This window comes from Alosa pseudoharengus, unplaced genomic scaffold, assembly GCF_046254945.1.
Source record: "Alosa pseudoharengus isolate Yale_2024_CS ecotype anadromous, Long Island Sound unplaced genomic scaffold, YU_APseudo_1.1 YU_APseudo_1.1_scf_24, whole genome shotgun sequence".
In the NCBI taxonomy this organism is placed as follows: Eukaryota; Metazoa; Chordata; class Actinopteri; order Clupeiformes; family Clupeidae; genus Alosa; species Alosa pseudoharengus.
The window spans coordinates 4,457,706-4,473,244 of record NW_027468689.1 but is presented as its reverse complement, the minus strand read 5'-3'; the positions used below and the strand labels follow the sequence as shown (position 1 = coordinate 4,473,244).

Below are 15,539 nucleotides of genomic sequence, written 5' to 3'. Positions count from 1 at the left end.
CTCCTGGGTAGGACGGCACCCGTGATGTCTGGAGGTCGGGGCCTTCTCTCCGCTGCTCCGAGGGCATTGGTTATGTCGGGGGGCGCTGGCTGCTTGGCGAGGCTGGTGTTGGCATGGGCGTGGGCACGGAGGCTGTGAGTGAGGCGCGCCTCTAGGCCTGCCAGTGCCCCCTGCGTGTCCAGACGCAGCCGCATCAGCTCCTCTTTCAGCTCCTGTCGGAGAGCCTCCACGCTTCGGAGCACCTCCTCTTGCCCTCCCTTACCTCCTCCTCCATGGCCTCCCCCTTCAACTCTTCCTCCTCCCTCTTCACTCCCTTCACCTCCCCCTCCTCCCCCTTCACCTTCCCCTCCTCCATGTCTTCCTCCTCCCTCTCCCCCTCCTCCACCTCTTCCTCCTCCCTCTCCCCCTCCTTCACCTCCACCTCTTCCCCCTCCTCCCCCTTCACCTCCCCCGTCTCTCCCTTCACCTTCTACCCCTCCACCTCCTCTGCCTTCCCCTTCACCTCCTCCTCTGCATTCTCCTTCGCTCTGCCGGTCCTCCTCTCTCTCTGCTGTGCGCTTTCCTTCAGTTTCACCCTCCAGAGCCATAGGCGGTCCGCTGGTACCACGGTGGCACTCTTGCTTTGCCCCAGAGGCCTGCTGGCTCCCCTGGGCTGCCCGGGTGGCCTGCTGCAACACCCCGAGGATGCCTCTCCCCTGGATCTGGTCCGTGGAGCCCTGAGTGAGCATGCGGCTCCTCACCAGGGAAAACATAGACTGGACCTTCAGGATCCCTTTGGACTGTCCACCTCGGTCTCCGCCACCACCATCGATGTCTCCTGCAGCTCCACACCTCCCCTCAGCATCGTCCTGCTCCTCTCTCGCTGCACCACCATCGATCTCTCCTGCAGCTCCACACCTCCCCTCAGCATCGTCCTGCTCCTCTCTCGCTGCACCACCATCGATCTCTCCTGCAGCTCCACACCTCCCCTCAGCATCGTCCTGCTCCTCCCTGGCTGCACTTTCTTTCTCCCCTTCTTCCGTCTCGTCCTGTCCATGCCGTGGCTTCCTTTTCAGTTGGGTGGCGGAGGCAAGTTTTTCTGAGAGTGTGGAAGCGCACTCCTCCTCCTCCGTCCTGACCTCCTCATCAGCCTTCTCCTCTCTGTCCCCCTCCTCCTGATCCCCCTCTCTGTCCCCCTCCTCCTGTTTCGGGGGGTTCACCTCCAGGGTAGGGATGGTATCGCTCATGATGTGTTGCTGTGTTGATGTCTCTTCTCTTCTCCTCTGACTCTCTTCTTCTTCTTCGCCCGCAGTCTCTCTGTATCTCTCTCTCTTCTCTTTGTTTCTCGCTGGTTGTGTCGACAGACTTACTGGCAGTCTTACCACCAGAGAGTGTTGCTTTGCCATGCCCACCAATCAGCGAAGCCCTGCTACCCCCAGAGAGACTGACACCGGGGAAAACACAGAAACTCACTCTCTCTCTCTCTCTCTCTCTGTAACACACAAACACACAATGTACACATGCCCACAAGAACACACAAACATAAACATATTGAACATGCATTCAAATTAATGTGGCCAACCCACCAACCAATGATCATACTATCATCTGTTTTCCCCTAGAGACTAATGCTTTCACTAAGTGAAAGTGCTTTATGAGTTTGGCTGATTTATAATTTAGTGAATGTCACAATGATACCTGTCCACTGCCTCAGGTTAGAGTTATTAAAATGTGTATCTCAGAGGACTCCTTTTTCACACTCAGGTTAGAGTTATTAAAATGTCATCCCTCCCAGCTTATTTGGTCTGAACAGTAAGGTCCCGGTCCTGTTAAATGATGTACTCATTTCTCAATGGACAGTCATTTTACCTTGAGTAGCACAAGAATCCTTTGTTTACCTTCAAGGCTTTCAGTGGCTTGGACACTGTAATGCACACTGACTGAAAACATCAGTCCCTTTGGGAGGAAAAAGCTACAAGGAACAGAGCGAGAGAGACAGGGGGGTGGACTACTCAAACTCGTATTTAAAACATAGTGATTATTAGCATTATAGCATTATTAAAGAGAGAGAGAGCATTATTATGACCACCGCTAATGTAGCTAGTGTAGGGGTCATACAGGGTCTTTTTTTCTCCGTGATCAACTTCCTGAATTTTTGGTCAACGATTCCCAGGACACCGAAACACCGGGGCACATGGAACTTGGTGGGCATGTAGCCCCACTAGACTAGAAAGAAACATTTTATTTGGTCCCTGCCCCCCCCCACACACACACACACATACACACACACCGCACTGGCCTGAACCGTGGCACTGAGGATAACAACATTTTTATTGTATGTTGGTCTCAAGGGCCCGCATCAACCTAGCCCATAACCTCATTTGTGATTTGCACAGTGATTTGATTTTTACAATCAGTTTGAACTCAGTCATCCTGCACATTCTCTGTCTCACACACACACACACACACACACACATCCATCCTGCGCATTCTCTCATTTCAAACCAGTCACTATTTTTTTCTTTATGAGTGTGTGTAGTTGCGAGCGCAACACACACACGAATGCCACTGCACACACACACACACACTGCCGCCACTGCACACACTCACACACACTATCCTCGTCCATCGTGATGGCTGACCGACATCTCAATGGAGAGCCACCATCGTGACGCCACGCTCCCCCACTCTGTCAGACACACACTAATCCTAGTCTCTTCTGTAGTTTACACACACACTACTAGTCTCTTCTGTAGTTTAACACACACACACTACTAGTCTCTTCTGTAGTTTAACACACACTACTAGTCTCTTCTGTAGTTTAACACACACACTAGTCTCTTCTGTAGTTTACACACACACACTACTAGTCTCTTCTGTAGTTTACACACACACACTACTAATCTCTTCTGTAGTTTACACACACACACTACTAATCTCTTCTGTAGTTTAACACACACACACTACTAGTCTCTTCTGTAGTTTAACTAAAAACTTTGCAGGGACTGCTCTGTAAACTAAATTGAGAATATAGGCTAACTAATGCGTATGCATGCTATTTTAAATAGGCCTCCTATGCTACAGACGTCACGTGAAAACACCGTGTCACGCTACACAAATATTGATTTTGACATTGTTAGCCTCTTGTCTTTTTTACATGTCTTACACTGCACATTTAACTTAAAATATTTCATTTTGTACAAGAAAACCACCCTTAGTAGCCTAGTGTAGTGTATCAGGACATCTTGCTCATTTTCATACAGCTCTTCTGGCTACTCCACTGAAGCGGCAGTTTAAGAAAAGCCCAGACTTCAGCGAACGTCAAATAACTTTTGTCTGGTTAATAGCCTAGGCCTACTTTTAAAGTCAAATTGCCTTGGCCATAATGTCAAATCAAATGAAAGAAATGAAGGTGATTCTGATAACAAACTTTTATTAAAATACATAAGAACAACAAATCAAGAACAAGAGAACGGGAACAACACGCAGACCAAAACTCGGGATTTCCATTTCACTTATTAGCAGCACAATAAACTTTTTGTTGTGCAAAACAGGCTACAAAATATCCTACAAATGAACGTTTAAAAAACAATAGGCCTATGCAAAATCAAAATTCAAGTATATTTGGATCGGATCGGCTGCCGATATTAGCAAAACAATGCATATCAATATGGGATCGGCCTGCACGGGAAAATCCCGATCCGGACTTCCAATCCAGTCCAGCATCCTACTTGTCTGTGCATGTCCCACTAAGAATTTAAAGTTATCGAGCAAACATTTCATGTCACAGTTGAATTACTATAGCCTAATGTTGACCGCGAGTGTCCGCGAGACCCTCTTACATTACTAAGGCTCTTATGCATGTTGCTGCTGACAGCTTTGCCTGTTTAACGAATGTTATCTCCGCGATTTAAAATTGTTTGTGTAATGTATAGGCACGGCATGCACTTTAATTTCCCTATTTTTACAATCGGCTAGCCTAACAAACGCATTTCATTTCAAAAAGCAACCTGGTCAATAGCTAACAACTAAGTGCACCTAGGCCTACAACTCACTTTTTTTTACCGTTTAGTCTATGCATCCTATGACGATGTGAATTAGTGACAGCTGTTGTCGCGGTAAACTTAAGCTCCTGTCTCTAAATAGTGTAGATAGGCCTACTTGCTATGTTGCTTGATTTTCTGTAATAAATGCAGCCTGTAGCCTAGGTTACTTCAGCAAACCCAGACCAGTTGTGGCATCAGTTTCGCTTTTAAAACGCAACAGTGAGAGGCTTTTTAGCGCAGTCTCACTTATCATTGAGCACAGGAGCAGGCTGACACCTGAGCATGTTGAAATGATCACCTTTGTGAAGAAGAATCTCCCCATCATGCTCAGACTGCAGCCAGGGCAAACAGTAGAAATTGAATGTGTGGAGTGTGGAGATGGTGCAGTAAAGTGTGGAGGAGATAGCAATACTGTAGAAGGTGTGACAGTTATTTGAGTTGTTATAACCAATTTAGTGTGTGTGTGGTAATTTGACTATTTTTTACTCAGGTTTTGTGTGTTTCTTTTATATATAATTTTATATTGTTTACAATATTGTTTACACTGATGGCTTTTTTAAGCCTTGGTTTACACTCTTGTTGTTCAAGAGCAGAGCACTGATGCCAATTCAGTTTGTGTGGTTAATTGACTATTTATTATTTTGTATATTTTGTGTTTATTTAACACTGTTAAGAATAAACAGGTCAGCTTCTCATTACCAACCATTGTGGATTATTCAAATTAACCTAATTAAGTTGGCTAGTTGTTCTTAACAGTAAAACCCTTTTCAACATTAGTATAACAACAAAATAAGTAAATATCTTTAATCTTTAATACATGGTTGGATCGGCCGGTATCGGTATCGGCCGATGCTAAAAGCTACAATATCGGTATCGGATCAGAAGTGCAAAAACCTGGATCGGGACATCCCTATTAAATAGGTCTAGTTTTTCAGTCCAATTATTCATGTTGTGTGTCTCGCAATCCTTCTCTGTAGGCCTAGTGTGTTAAATGTTCGTTAAATAATAAAATACATATAAAATAATTTAAACAATAAGTCGTTCGTTGTTAGATAACTGTTCCGTGATCAATCCTAGTCCTACTTAGCCTCAGAGACTTCAAAGACGACCTGGTGAGGCAAGTAGGGGTCACGACCCGGTCCAGACGCAAATGGTCAGCCAACACAGCTGGTTAGCCTATTAGCTGGTTTGATTTGCATTGAGCTCAATGAGCATCAAACAAGCTAATAAGCTAACTGAAATAAAACCATGCCAATCTCTAAGATCAATTTTCAATATTTTTTTTATATTCCTCTTTTTAGTCAACTTTAGCAGAGGTGCCAATAATTCTGGAGGGTATTGTACATACATGGCATTTGATTGGAGGCTAGTCTCACTTTCCCACAGCAACATTAAATGTTAATAATGTATTGTATTGTAAGTGTCCATTACATTATAATATTCAGATTTATATTGAACATGCACATGTATTTTAAGTTCCGTTAAAGAGGGGTGGAGGTGGGGTCACATTTGAGCATTTAAAAATGTACTTGAAAGTAATGCATTTTACTTTCTGAAGTAACTAGTTACTTTTATAATTAGTAACTGAGTAAGTAATTTAGGTACTTTTTATTATATATATATATATTTTTATATATACTTTTTTGATCCTGTGAGGGAAATTTGGTCTCTGCATTTAACCCAATCGGTGAATTAGTGAAACACACTCAGCACACAGTGTACACACAGTGAGGTGAAGCACACACTAATCCCGGCACAGTGAGCTGCCTGCTTCAACGGCGGCGCTCGGGGAGCAGTGAGGGGTTAGGTGCCTTGCTCAAGGGCACTTGAGCCGCGGCCCACTGGTCGGGGCTCGAACCGGCAACCCTCCGGTTACAAGTCCAGAGTGCTAACCAGTGGGCCACGGCTGCCCGCCTTGGAAGAAGTAACTAGTAACTGTAACTAATTACTTTTTAATTACTTTTTAAAGGTAACTTGCCCAACACATTTCTCTGTGACCATTCTGTACATTCATCTGCCTTGCTGTTTCATTTTTAATCTCCCCTGGTGGGCTTTTAGCCAGGCTACACCGTTATATAGCGAGCTATTTAACTTAGCCTAAATACACAGCTGAGGGGTGTGTGTCTTCTCTTGGATTTCTTAATTCTGCATTTTTTGAGACAGGCCAGTAAAGAGAGTGACAGGACAGTGGAGAGAAAGAAAGAGTGACAGGACAGTGGAGAGAAAGAGAGAGTGACAGGACAGTGGAGAGAAAGAGAGAGTGACAGGACAGTAGAGAGAGTGACAGGACAGTGGAGAGAGTGACAGGACAGTGACACACCACAGTGCCCTCTGCTTTTGTGAAATACCCTTATGATCATCTGTCATGTCACACTCACACATACACACTGTGATCATCGGTCATGTCACACACACACACCATGATCATCGGTTATGTCACACAAACACCACTACACACACACATACACACACACACATACCACAGTGCACGCACACACACACACACACCACAGCGCACGCACACATACACACACACCACAGCGCACGCACACATACACACACACACACCACAGCGCACGCACACATACACACACACACACACCACAGCGCACGCACAAATACACACACACCACAGCACACGCACACATACACACACACTAGGGCTGTCACTTTTGTGAAAAAATCCTGTTTGATTCTTGAGACATAATTGTTCATTGAATCGATTGTAAAATCGATTTTTCATGTCTAAAGACGTTTCAATTTTCAACACCAAATATAGGACAATCCACAAACAACTAACAGGCATTAGGACGAACGTAAAGGGGGCGCTTGAAGACGCACAATGGCGTGAAGTTTCTTGCACAATGACAAACAGGAGTGCAACATTCTCGAAAAACAATAAGCAGAGTGGACTGCCATAACATCAGTGAAAAACATTACTGCAGGCTTCAACGTGGCTGCGTTTACAATTAGAAATGTCAAACAAATTTCGCCTACGTAGAACTCACGACTGCACAGTTTGCATACCGCTTTGTCCTTCTCCATAGTTTGATATACCCAAACCCCGAAGTGCTTCCATATCGAACTCCTCAAGTTATTAGGGCCTATCACTCGTATCTCTCATGTCGCACAGGTTGATCGCGTTGTCCTCAATTTTTTGGCAAAACACCAGCAGCACAGCAGCCGATTGAAAAAGCTGTTTCCGGTGCGTAAAATTGGTGGGAATTTTCTTTTTAGCTTTCGCAATGCTTACTGCACTTCGGAATTCTTTGTTATTTTTCTGCTTGTTCCTGAGTTTTGTTACATCTATCTTTTTCATTTGTTTAATTCGTTTAAAATTAATAGTGTACATATTTGGTTAAAATCGATTCCCTATTTTAGTTTTCGAAACTTGTGTTGGTTGGTCCAATCGATTGTGCAATCGATTTTCGAACGTAAAGTGACAGCCCTAACACACACCACAGCGCACGCACACACACACACACACACCACACACAGGGCTACAGTGCCAACATTGACCCCATCACATCTCTAGTCTATTGGCACTTCAGTCCACCATCAGGTGACCACAGAACTACTGTAATGTATACACACAGAAGAAGAGCAAGATGGACATTTCTACCTGTGGACATTTTAGTCTGACAAATACTTCTAGAACGCACTCTCACACATACACACTCACATGCACAGAGAGAGAGAAGTTTTAGAGACAAAATCAGTAAATTTATTTCAGATCAGTTCAACCAATAGCATGATTTATATAGAACATAATACGCACACACATACACATACACACACACACACACGTACACAGTGACTTTTCACAGCAATTACACCCATAATATTTCACAATCAAGAGCTTTTAGACTCAAGTATGTGATCTTACTGATCTTATTGCACATGACACAACACATTACTACACACACTCAGACACACACACACACACACACACACACTCAGACACACACACACACACACACACACACACACACACACACACACACACACTACTTCATCCATCCAGAGTCACAGACGCACAGACACAGACATAGATGGTCATTGATCAGAGAAACACTATGACTCAGTCTGTTAGGCGGAGTGTGTCTGTGTGTACTGTATGCACTCTCTGCAAAAGGAGTCTGTGTTCTGTAGTGAGAGGCATGATTAGGGCAGTTGAGGGCAAGTTCTGTTCAATGACGTCCAGGTCATAGAAAGCAGTGTGTGTGTGTGTGTGTGTGTATGTGTGTGTGTGTGTGTTGGCCCCCTACAAGCCAACTAGGCTGCAGCTCTGCTTCCACAGCTGGGCCTGCAGGTCCTGGTCGTAGGACGTCTCGGAGGATGCTGCCCGCTGGCCGTTGTACAGGTAGCAGCCTCCCACACCCTCCAGCTCTGTCGCCACGGCAGCCAAGAGAGCGGTGGAGGCTCCCTCTGCTGGTGTCTGTGGGGATTACAGAGGTTAAAGCAGATCATACACACACACAGAATATACCAGTGGTTCTCAACCTTTTTTGAGCAAACGGCCCCCCTGACCTTACTTTGATCCCCCCCCCCCCCCCCACACACACACACACACAATGAAACATGAAAACTACATGAAACTACACCCCTGGGTAGGCTATTGGCCACTCACACTCATGCTATATTGCTTAAATAAAAAAACAAGCCCATTTCTGTGCTGTTTTGGTTTCTTCTGGAATTATAAGAAAATGTCCCTATGAGCCTATTTTATTATTAAGCAGATTTAGCCCACTGTTAGAAGCAATAGGAGACTGGTTGGGTAAAAAAAAAAAACATGTAAAAATTGATGTAATTTGCATTGTACTGTCGGCACTTTTTCTTGCTATCCGCCATGTTAGTTTGTGTTGTTTTTATTAAAGATGAAGACGTCACAGTGAATTGTGTACATTTTTATTGGTTATTGATCTTTTAAGCCGCAAACTTGGGTCATCGGCGTTACTATAGAGATGACGATAGCTGGGGCTGGGGGACGTGAATCCGGGCGTGTGCAGGCCCGAACTGCATTGTATGACCACTGAGCATAGATAACCAGTAAAATGTAGCTGGGACGGTAGAGGGGTTAGAAACCCATGAATGAAAATAGCCTATTTATTTCAGGTAGCCTATTTTTGCACCAAAAATATGTGAAAACCATGAAAGTTTAAAATGTAAACAAAAAAAAAACTCACGTTCCCAGCGCCCCCCTAGGTTGTACGAACGCCCCCCCGTTGAGAAACCCTAGAATATACCCTCTGCTGGTGTCGTGTCGTATGTGTGCATGTATGTGTGTGTGAATGTGTAGTGTGTGTGTGTGTTTACGTGTCTGTGTGTGTGTGTTTTTATGTGTGTGTGTGCATGTGTGTGTGTCTTTATGTATGTACATAAATAAAGCAAATCAGGGAAGCACCTACTCTTTGCGATAAGTGCCATGGGATCTTTAACAACCATGGTGAGTCAGGACCTCAATTTAACATTCATGCAAAGGAAAACATCTCCTGCAGTACAGTGTCACTGTCACTGCAATAGGGCATTGGGATTGATATGTGTTTGGTGACTTTTGGCCACAGGGAAGAGTGCCACCTACTGGCCAGCCACCAACACCACTTCCAGCAGGAACCTACTATTCCAAGGTGGTTTCTTATCCAAGTACTAACTAAGCCTGCTTAGCTTCAGTAATTCAGCAGTCAGCGAATCTGCTGGTCTGGCTAATGGCTAAAAACAAAAGGTGAAAGGCATATATGATTCTACAGTAACTGTCTCACTGAATTGCATTATGCACACTCAATTCTCACTGGTATCTGCTAGACAACAAGTACCAAAACATAATTTAGTTCATAGATTTCACATGTAAAATACATTTTATACAACCCCACCATCATCTTGCTTGTTCATAATTCTGAGAAATTCTTGAATTGTGTGCATGTGTGCGTGTACGTGTTTATGTTTGTGTGTGCCTGTGTGTGTGCGTGCATGTGCTTGTGGGTGTGCCTGTGTATGTGCAGGTGCATGCATGTGTATATGTCTACTGTGTGTGTATGTGTCATACGTATGATTACTGTATTTGTGTGTTTGAATATCTGTTTATGCACATATGGAATGGGTTAACATGACCCCTGGAGGCAAACATAGTCTCACTCCAGACTATGTGAAATTACCCCCCACCCCGAAAAAAAAAAAAAAAATTCAATTCACATGAATGATATATTTTGATTCAAAAAGGCAAATTTCGCTGAAAAGCGACTTGTTTGCTGGTATGGTGTGTGTGTGTGTGTGTGTGTGTGCATACCCTGAAGAGTAGTCTGGCGACAGGTCTCTGGAGCAGCTGTGCCGGGCTGCAGAGGTTCTGGTAGAGGGCCGTGTCCACCATGCCAGGGTCCACAGCGTTGGTGCTGACCGGGAAATCACCTGCTGTCAGCTGCTCATGCAGGTAGTAAGTGAACATGACCAGAGCCAGTTTACTCTGGGAGTATGCCCCGTGAGAACTATAACAAGACCTGCACACACACACAGAGAGAGAGAGAGAGAGAACAGTATCAGACTGTCATTTCTGTCTGTAGTTATGGCCCTTTCTATTTGTCTCGTAAATCTGCCGCCCGAGTTGGAAAGTGTAAATTACCCAGCTTTCTTGCGGCATTTCACGCATGCACGCTTCCTTTACTTCAGAGTACTCGAGGGTACCCCGAGGTGGCCGTACGACCTTACGACAAACATGGCTGCGCCCATAGTTGAGATGAGATGACATGTATTTTCTTTGCATTTGTACTGTGTTTTTTTATCACTGTCATTTTAATGTCGATGCAATGCTCTTACACACTAGATTACATTGCTGTGCATGCAATACAATGTAACGATTTGTTTTCCAGCCGGTTAGCTAGAAGCTACATGTAGCACAAAACAATAACAATGACTAGCCTCCTGCTAATGCCCCTCGTGACTCGAGAGAAACGCGACAGCACAGCACTTGTTGAAATTGAAATAGGCGAAATTGATTTACTAAAAAAGACCATTGACCACATTGACCATACCCAACAAGGGAGAATGAGGGACGTGTTCTTGTGTTCTAGACAAATGTCCAGCACTAACAAGACAGCAGCTGTACTGGTGGCATCCATGTTCTTCCCAAAAAGTCTACAAACCCCAGCGTTCGCGCTAGCAACTCATTCGTACATGTTGTACGCGTGGGCGTATGAGATTTACGAGTCAAATGGAAAACGCCATTAGTTTGTGTGTGTGTGTGTGTGTGTGAGTGAGTGAGCACAGTCTACCCTTCAGCAGATAGAGGTTATTAAAAACTCATTCCCACTATGCAGAACATTCCTCTGATATGTCACAGTGTGACAACAGCAACAACAACACTCTCTAATCCACACACACACACACATACAGACACACGCACACACACACACACACATTCATATACAGACACACACACACATATCAGGTTGATCATTCAATCACTCCTATGTGTCTAAACCCACTGCAACTGAGGAGACAATGCAATTTCCTGATGTGCACACACACACACACACACACAATCCAAGGTAGAAGAGTCTTTAAGTGTGTATGCCTGTAGTGCAGACAGACAACAGACCAAAACTGAGGGCTGTATTTCAATCCGGTTGTTAAGTCGTGATGCAATAATGTGCCGATAAATCTTTTTTGGGGTCCAACGGCTCCCAAAGCCGCTCGCTTTTTCCCAGAGATAAAAATAAACAACCCCCCCCCCCCCATTCAGAGTCACCGATAAGAAAAGTGTCAGTCCACTACTCACTTGCTCCTCAGAGTGCAATCTCATCTGGACAAGGGGAAAAGTGTCAGTCCACTACTCACTTGCTCCTCAGAGTGCAATCTCATCTGGACAAGGGGAAAAGTGCTGGGAGAATAAACAATGTTCTTTGATTTCTCCAGTGCCTTTAACACCATTCAGTCTGTCAGATTGAGGGCCATATCTTGTGAGGTCTGCTGTTCAGACCCTGAAGGGATTTCTTTTTCGTTGATTGCTTTTTGTGAGAGTGTTTCTACTTATCTCAATAAGGAAAATAAATTAAGAGCCTATGTTGAGTACAAATATGTCTTCTGAAGGCCTAAACAGAGCCCAGCCAAGAACTCCAATAAAATTTTGAGGGACAGCTATGACCATGCAGGATCATCCAGACCAAACGTGACGATTTTGCTACATACTATTCCTATTTATGTACCAGCATGCAACATGTGAGCCTCCTACATGGACTCCACTGGATGTTTTACCAGTCAGTCATTGCCAGTGTCCTCTTTTATGCTGTGGTGTGCTGAGGAGGCAGCATTAATAAGAGGGACGCTGGGCGACTGAACAGGCTGGTGAGGAAAGCTGGCTCTGTTGTTGCCATTGAGCTGGAGTCACTCACAACAATTGCAGGGAAACGTACCGTGAGCAGGATGCTGGCGATCATGGACAATGACCGCCACTCACTACACAGCACGCTCAATAAACAGAGGAGCATGTTCAGTGGCAGACTTCTGTCACTGTCATGCTCAACAGACAGGTTGAGGAGGTCCTTTGTCCACAGGGCCATTTACCTTTTGAATGCCACACAAAAGGGGAGGGAAGAAATGGACTTTTCATCATGAGCCTGTCTCTCTCAGCCCCTACCATCATATCACTTTGTCTGCTGTACCCCTGACAGTCTTACAGGCTATATTAGCATTCCTACACAATCTGGACTATGGTCATAACATCTACATCTTATAACTTAGTCCCTGTTTATATATTGTTCTTAAAGTATATTATTATGACCGCCGCTAGTGAAGCGGTCATATAGGGATTGTCAAAGTCATCTACTTCCTGAATTTTTGGTCAACGATACACGGGACACCGAACCACTGGGGCACATGAAATTTGGTGGGTATGTAGCCCCACTAGACTTTTACGAAAATTTTTGTTTCGTCCCCGGGGGCCACTCCCCCCCCCCCCCCGTGCTGGGCCCCCCGAAACCCAAAAAATGCAGTTTTTCCTAAATAACTACCTGAACCGTGGCACCGAGGATGAAGACATTTTTATGGTATGTTGGTCTCAAGGGCCCACATCAACCTAGCCCATAATCATTCATTTGTGATTTGCACCCCCCCCAGTAAAAAATGAAAATGCAATATCATTCTACTTTAATCGCCCCTCTCTTCAGTTAAGATGTTCAGAACTGCACCAAATTTTATGTGTATGATTAACCTGACATTCTCTGGGGGTATGCCAAGTTTCGTAGAATTTCATCCATGGGGGGGGGGTCTAAAAAAATTAAGTCACATTTAGTGACTGTACACTCATTGGCCTGTAGATGGTGGTGCACACATATACGCACGCACATACACACACACAGGCACACACATACCATCAGTATCGGCAATTACAACTGGCGATACATAATTACAAATTCAGTAGGATTAAAGGAAAACCAAATATTCATCATAATAATTTGGCTGCATTTCCAGTATTGGCGTCATGTAATCGTTTGTCCACCAGATGGCGCATCGTTGCAGTGAAACGTAATTTTGTTGGAAGTTAATCTAAAGTGGGTTGGAAAGACACTACGCTTCCTACAAGGACAAGACTGTAGTTTACCGCAGAGAACGTCTAATAAGGGTAGGATGATTTCTGCATGAAATGTAATTCCCATTTCTTCTTGAAGCCGAAATAAATCTGAGAATGTTTATCGGACATGCTTGTTTTTTACTGCAGGTAGGCTATGTTAATCTTAAATTATATCAATAGCCTAGAGTAGGTAAAATAATGTTACCGTTAGCATTGGTTGAGTGATGGAGGCCAATTTGATTATTGATGTATTTGTAGAAAACCATAAATGCGGTTATAGTCTACCAAGAAAATTGATAACAGCACTAATTGCATCTTTCGACTGTCATCTCATTTGCTTATGACCATAGGCTACCAACAGGAGCTAAGTGAGTTAGCCACAACACGTTCGCTACGTGATGGTTTTCTAATGGAAAATACTGTATATAGGCTACCTGAAAGATAACCTGTCTATGATGCATCCTAAACACCGGGCTGGGACATTTAGCTCTCAAAAAGCATCTGAGTCAACGTTCATTCCCAAACACCCATATAGGCTACATCTATTTTCAAAGGTGATTCAAGTAAGGAAGAGCATGGCTCAAAGTAAAGTAACTAGGACTGAAACTACATAAATTCGTCAAAGTGAATCATTTGTGTCAACTTGCCGCAATGTAGATTTATTAACGCACCCGTGATCTACATCTCCATTTAAACCAAATGTTTTAGAGCGCACGTTGAGAGATGTATCCAGTGCAGGGCTGTACCTACACAATATTTGTTGCACGTGCTACAAAAATCATTCTTTGCGATGGATGAAACAATGTTAACGCTTTCATTATGGCTGCTTTAGCCACAGACCTTGAGCTACTGTACAGTGGGTTGGGTTCCATTTAGAAGTGTCGCTTTCCGTGATTCACACAGCTGCGTGAAATGTATTACTACTGATATGCAAAACTATTAACTTTTCGCCAAGAGGTGGCAGCTTAAGTCTGCTTGATACTGTAAGCCATTGGTTCCCAAAGGAGATTTTATTTGGGTCGCCAGCATAGCTTAGTGACAATTTATGTTGTGTAATAGGCCTAGCATAGGGCCTACCTTATATAGCTTATAGTTTGTTAACAGTCACGGTTTTGTCATAACTCCCTCTATGCATTTTTGCATTTAGAATAGCTCTAAAACCGGGGGGCGAACACGTCGCAGGGGGGACGCCAGTGCGTGGATATCTCAATCGCAAAATTAAACAATATTTCTATCGGCGCCTACCATGGACTAGGCTGGGTGAACTCAGCCTGATCTGCCGGCGATTCCTTTTCGATTTCTTAAAAGATTGACCTTGGTCTGGCGAAAGCCAGACTAACCATGGACCTCTTAGTTGCAAAATGCAAGGAAACATGAATCAGCATATTATTTGCACAAACAATAACGGACAGTAGCTCTTCAACTTGGCCCGTTAAAATGTGTATGAACAGTCTAGCAACGCATTTCATGAAGGCCCTTTTGGACATGTCAGTTATTTGCACCACTGTGTAAAGGGGCATTTTGTTTTAGACTACTGGTATTTAATTTGTGCATTGACAATAAAGCTGAATATCATATGAACTAGATGACTAAACGTATGCATATGTAGAAGAAGAAACATTCACAAAAATCCATGACATGACCTCTCTTCTTGATAGCTGTTGAAAACTGCATGGAACTGACAGGGATTGTTTTGTTTAATAATAAATAAATAAATACATTATGCTGCTACCTTCTGCTTTTCCCAAATACAATGTAGCCTACAGGTGTACCTTTCATCAGTCCAGTTGCAATGGATGGACTGTGATGAACTGCCCTACTTGTGATTGTTTATATATTTTAAAGGTTTTATAACAATGCTACAATTTTTTTGGCAAGTGCTACAAATCTATTCACCTTTGCAGCGCCAGTAGGGTACTTTGTGTGCGGCCCGCAAACATACATTCCAAACAAGC

At 43.9% G+C, this 15,539-nt stretch overlaps 1 protein-coding gene across 1 annotated transcript in view; it reads right to left on the bottom strand.

Moving 5' to 3' along the window:
• Nucleotides 1-7,726: 7,726 nt before the first annotated feature.
• Nucleotides 7,727-15,539, bottom strand: part of dhrsx (dehydrogenase/reductase (SDR family) X-linked) — a 25,596-nt gene continuing 17,783 nt past the window's right edge. The window contains exons 6-7 of the mRNA XM_076302873.1: nt 10,309-10,516; nt 7,727-8,463 (exon numbers count right to left, since the gene is read on the bottom strand). Coding sequence (XP_076158988.1) covers nt 8,290-8,463; nt 10,309-10,516 — 382 coding nt within the window. The 3' untranslated portion in view covers nt 7,727-8,289. The remainder of the gene's footprint in view (nt 8,464-10,308; nt 10,517-15,539) is intronic.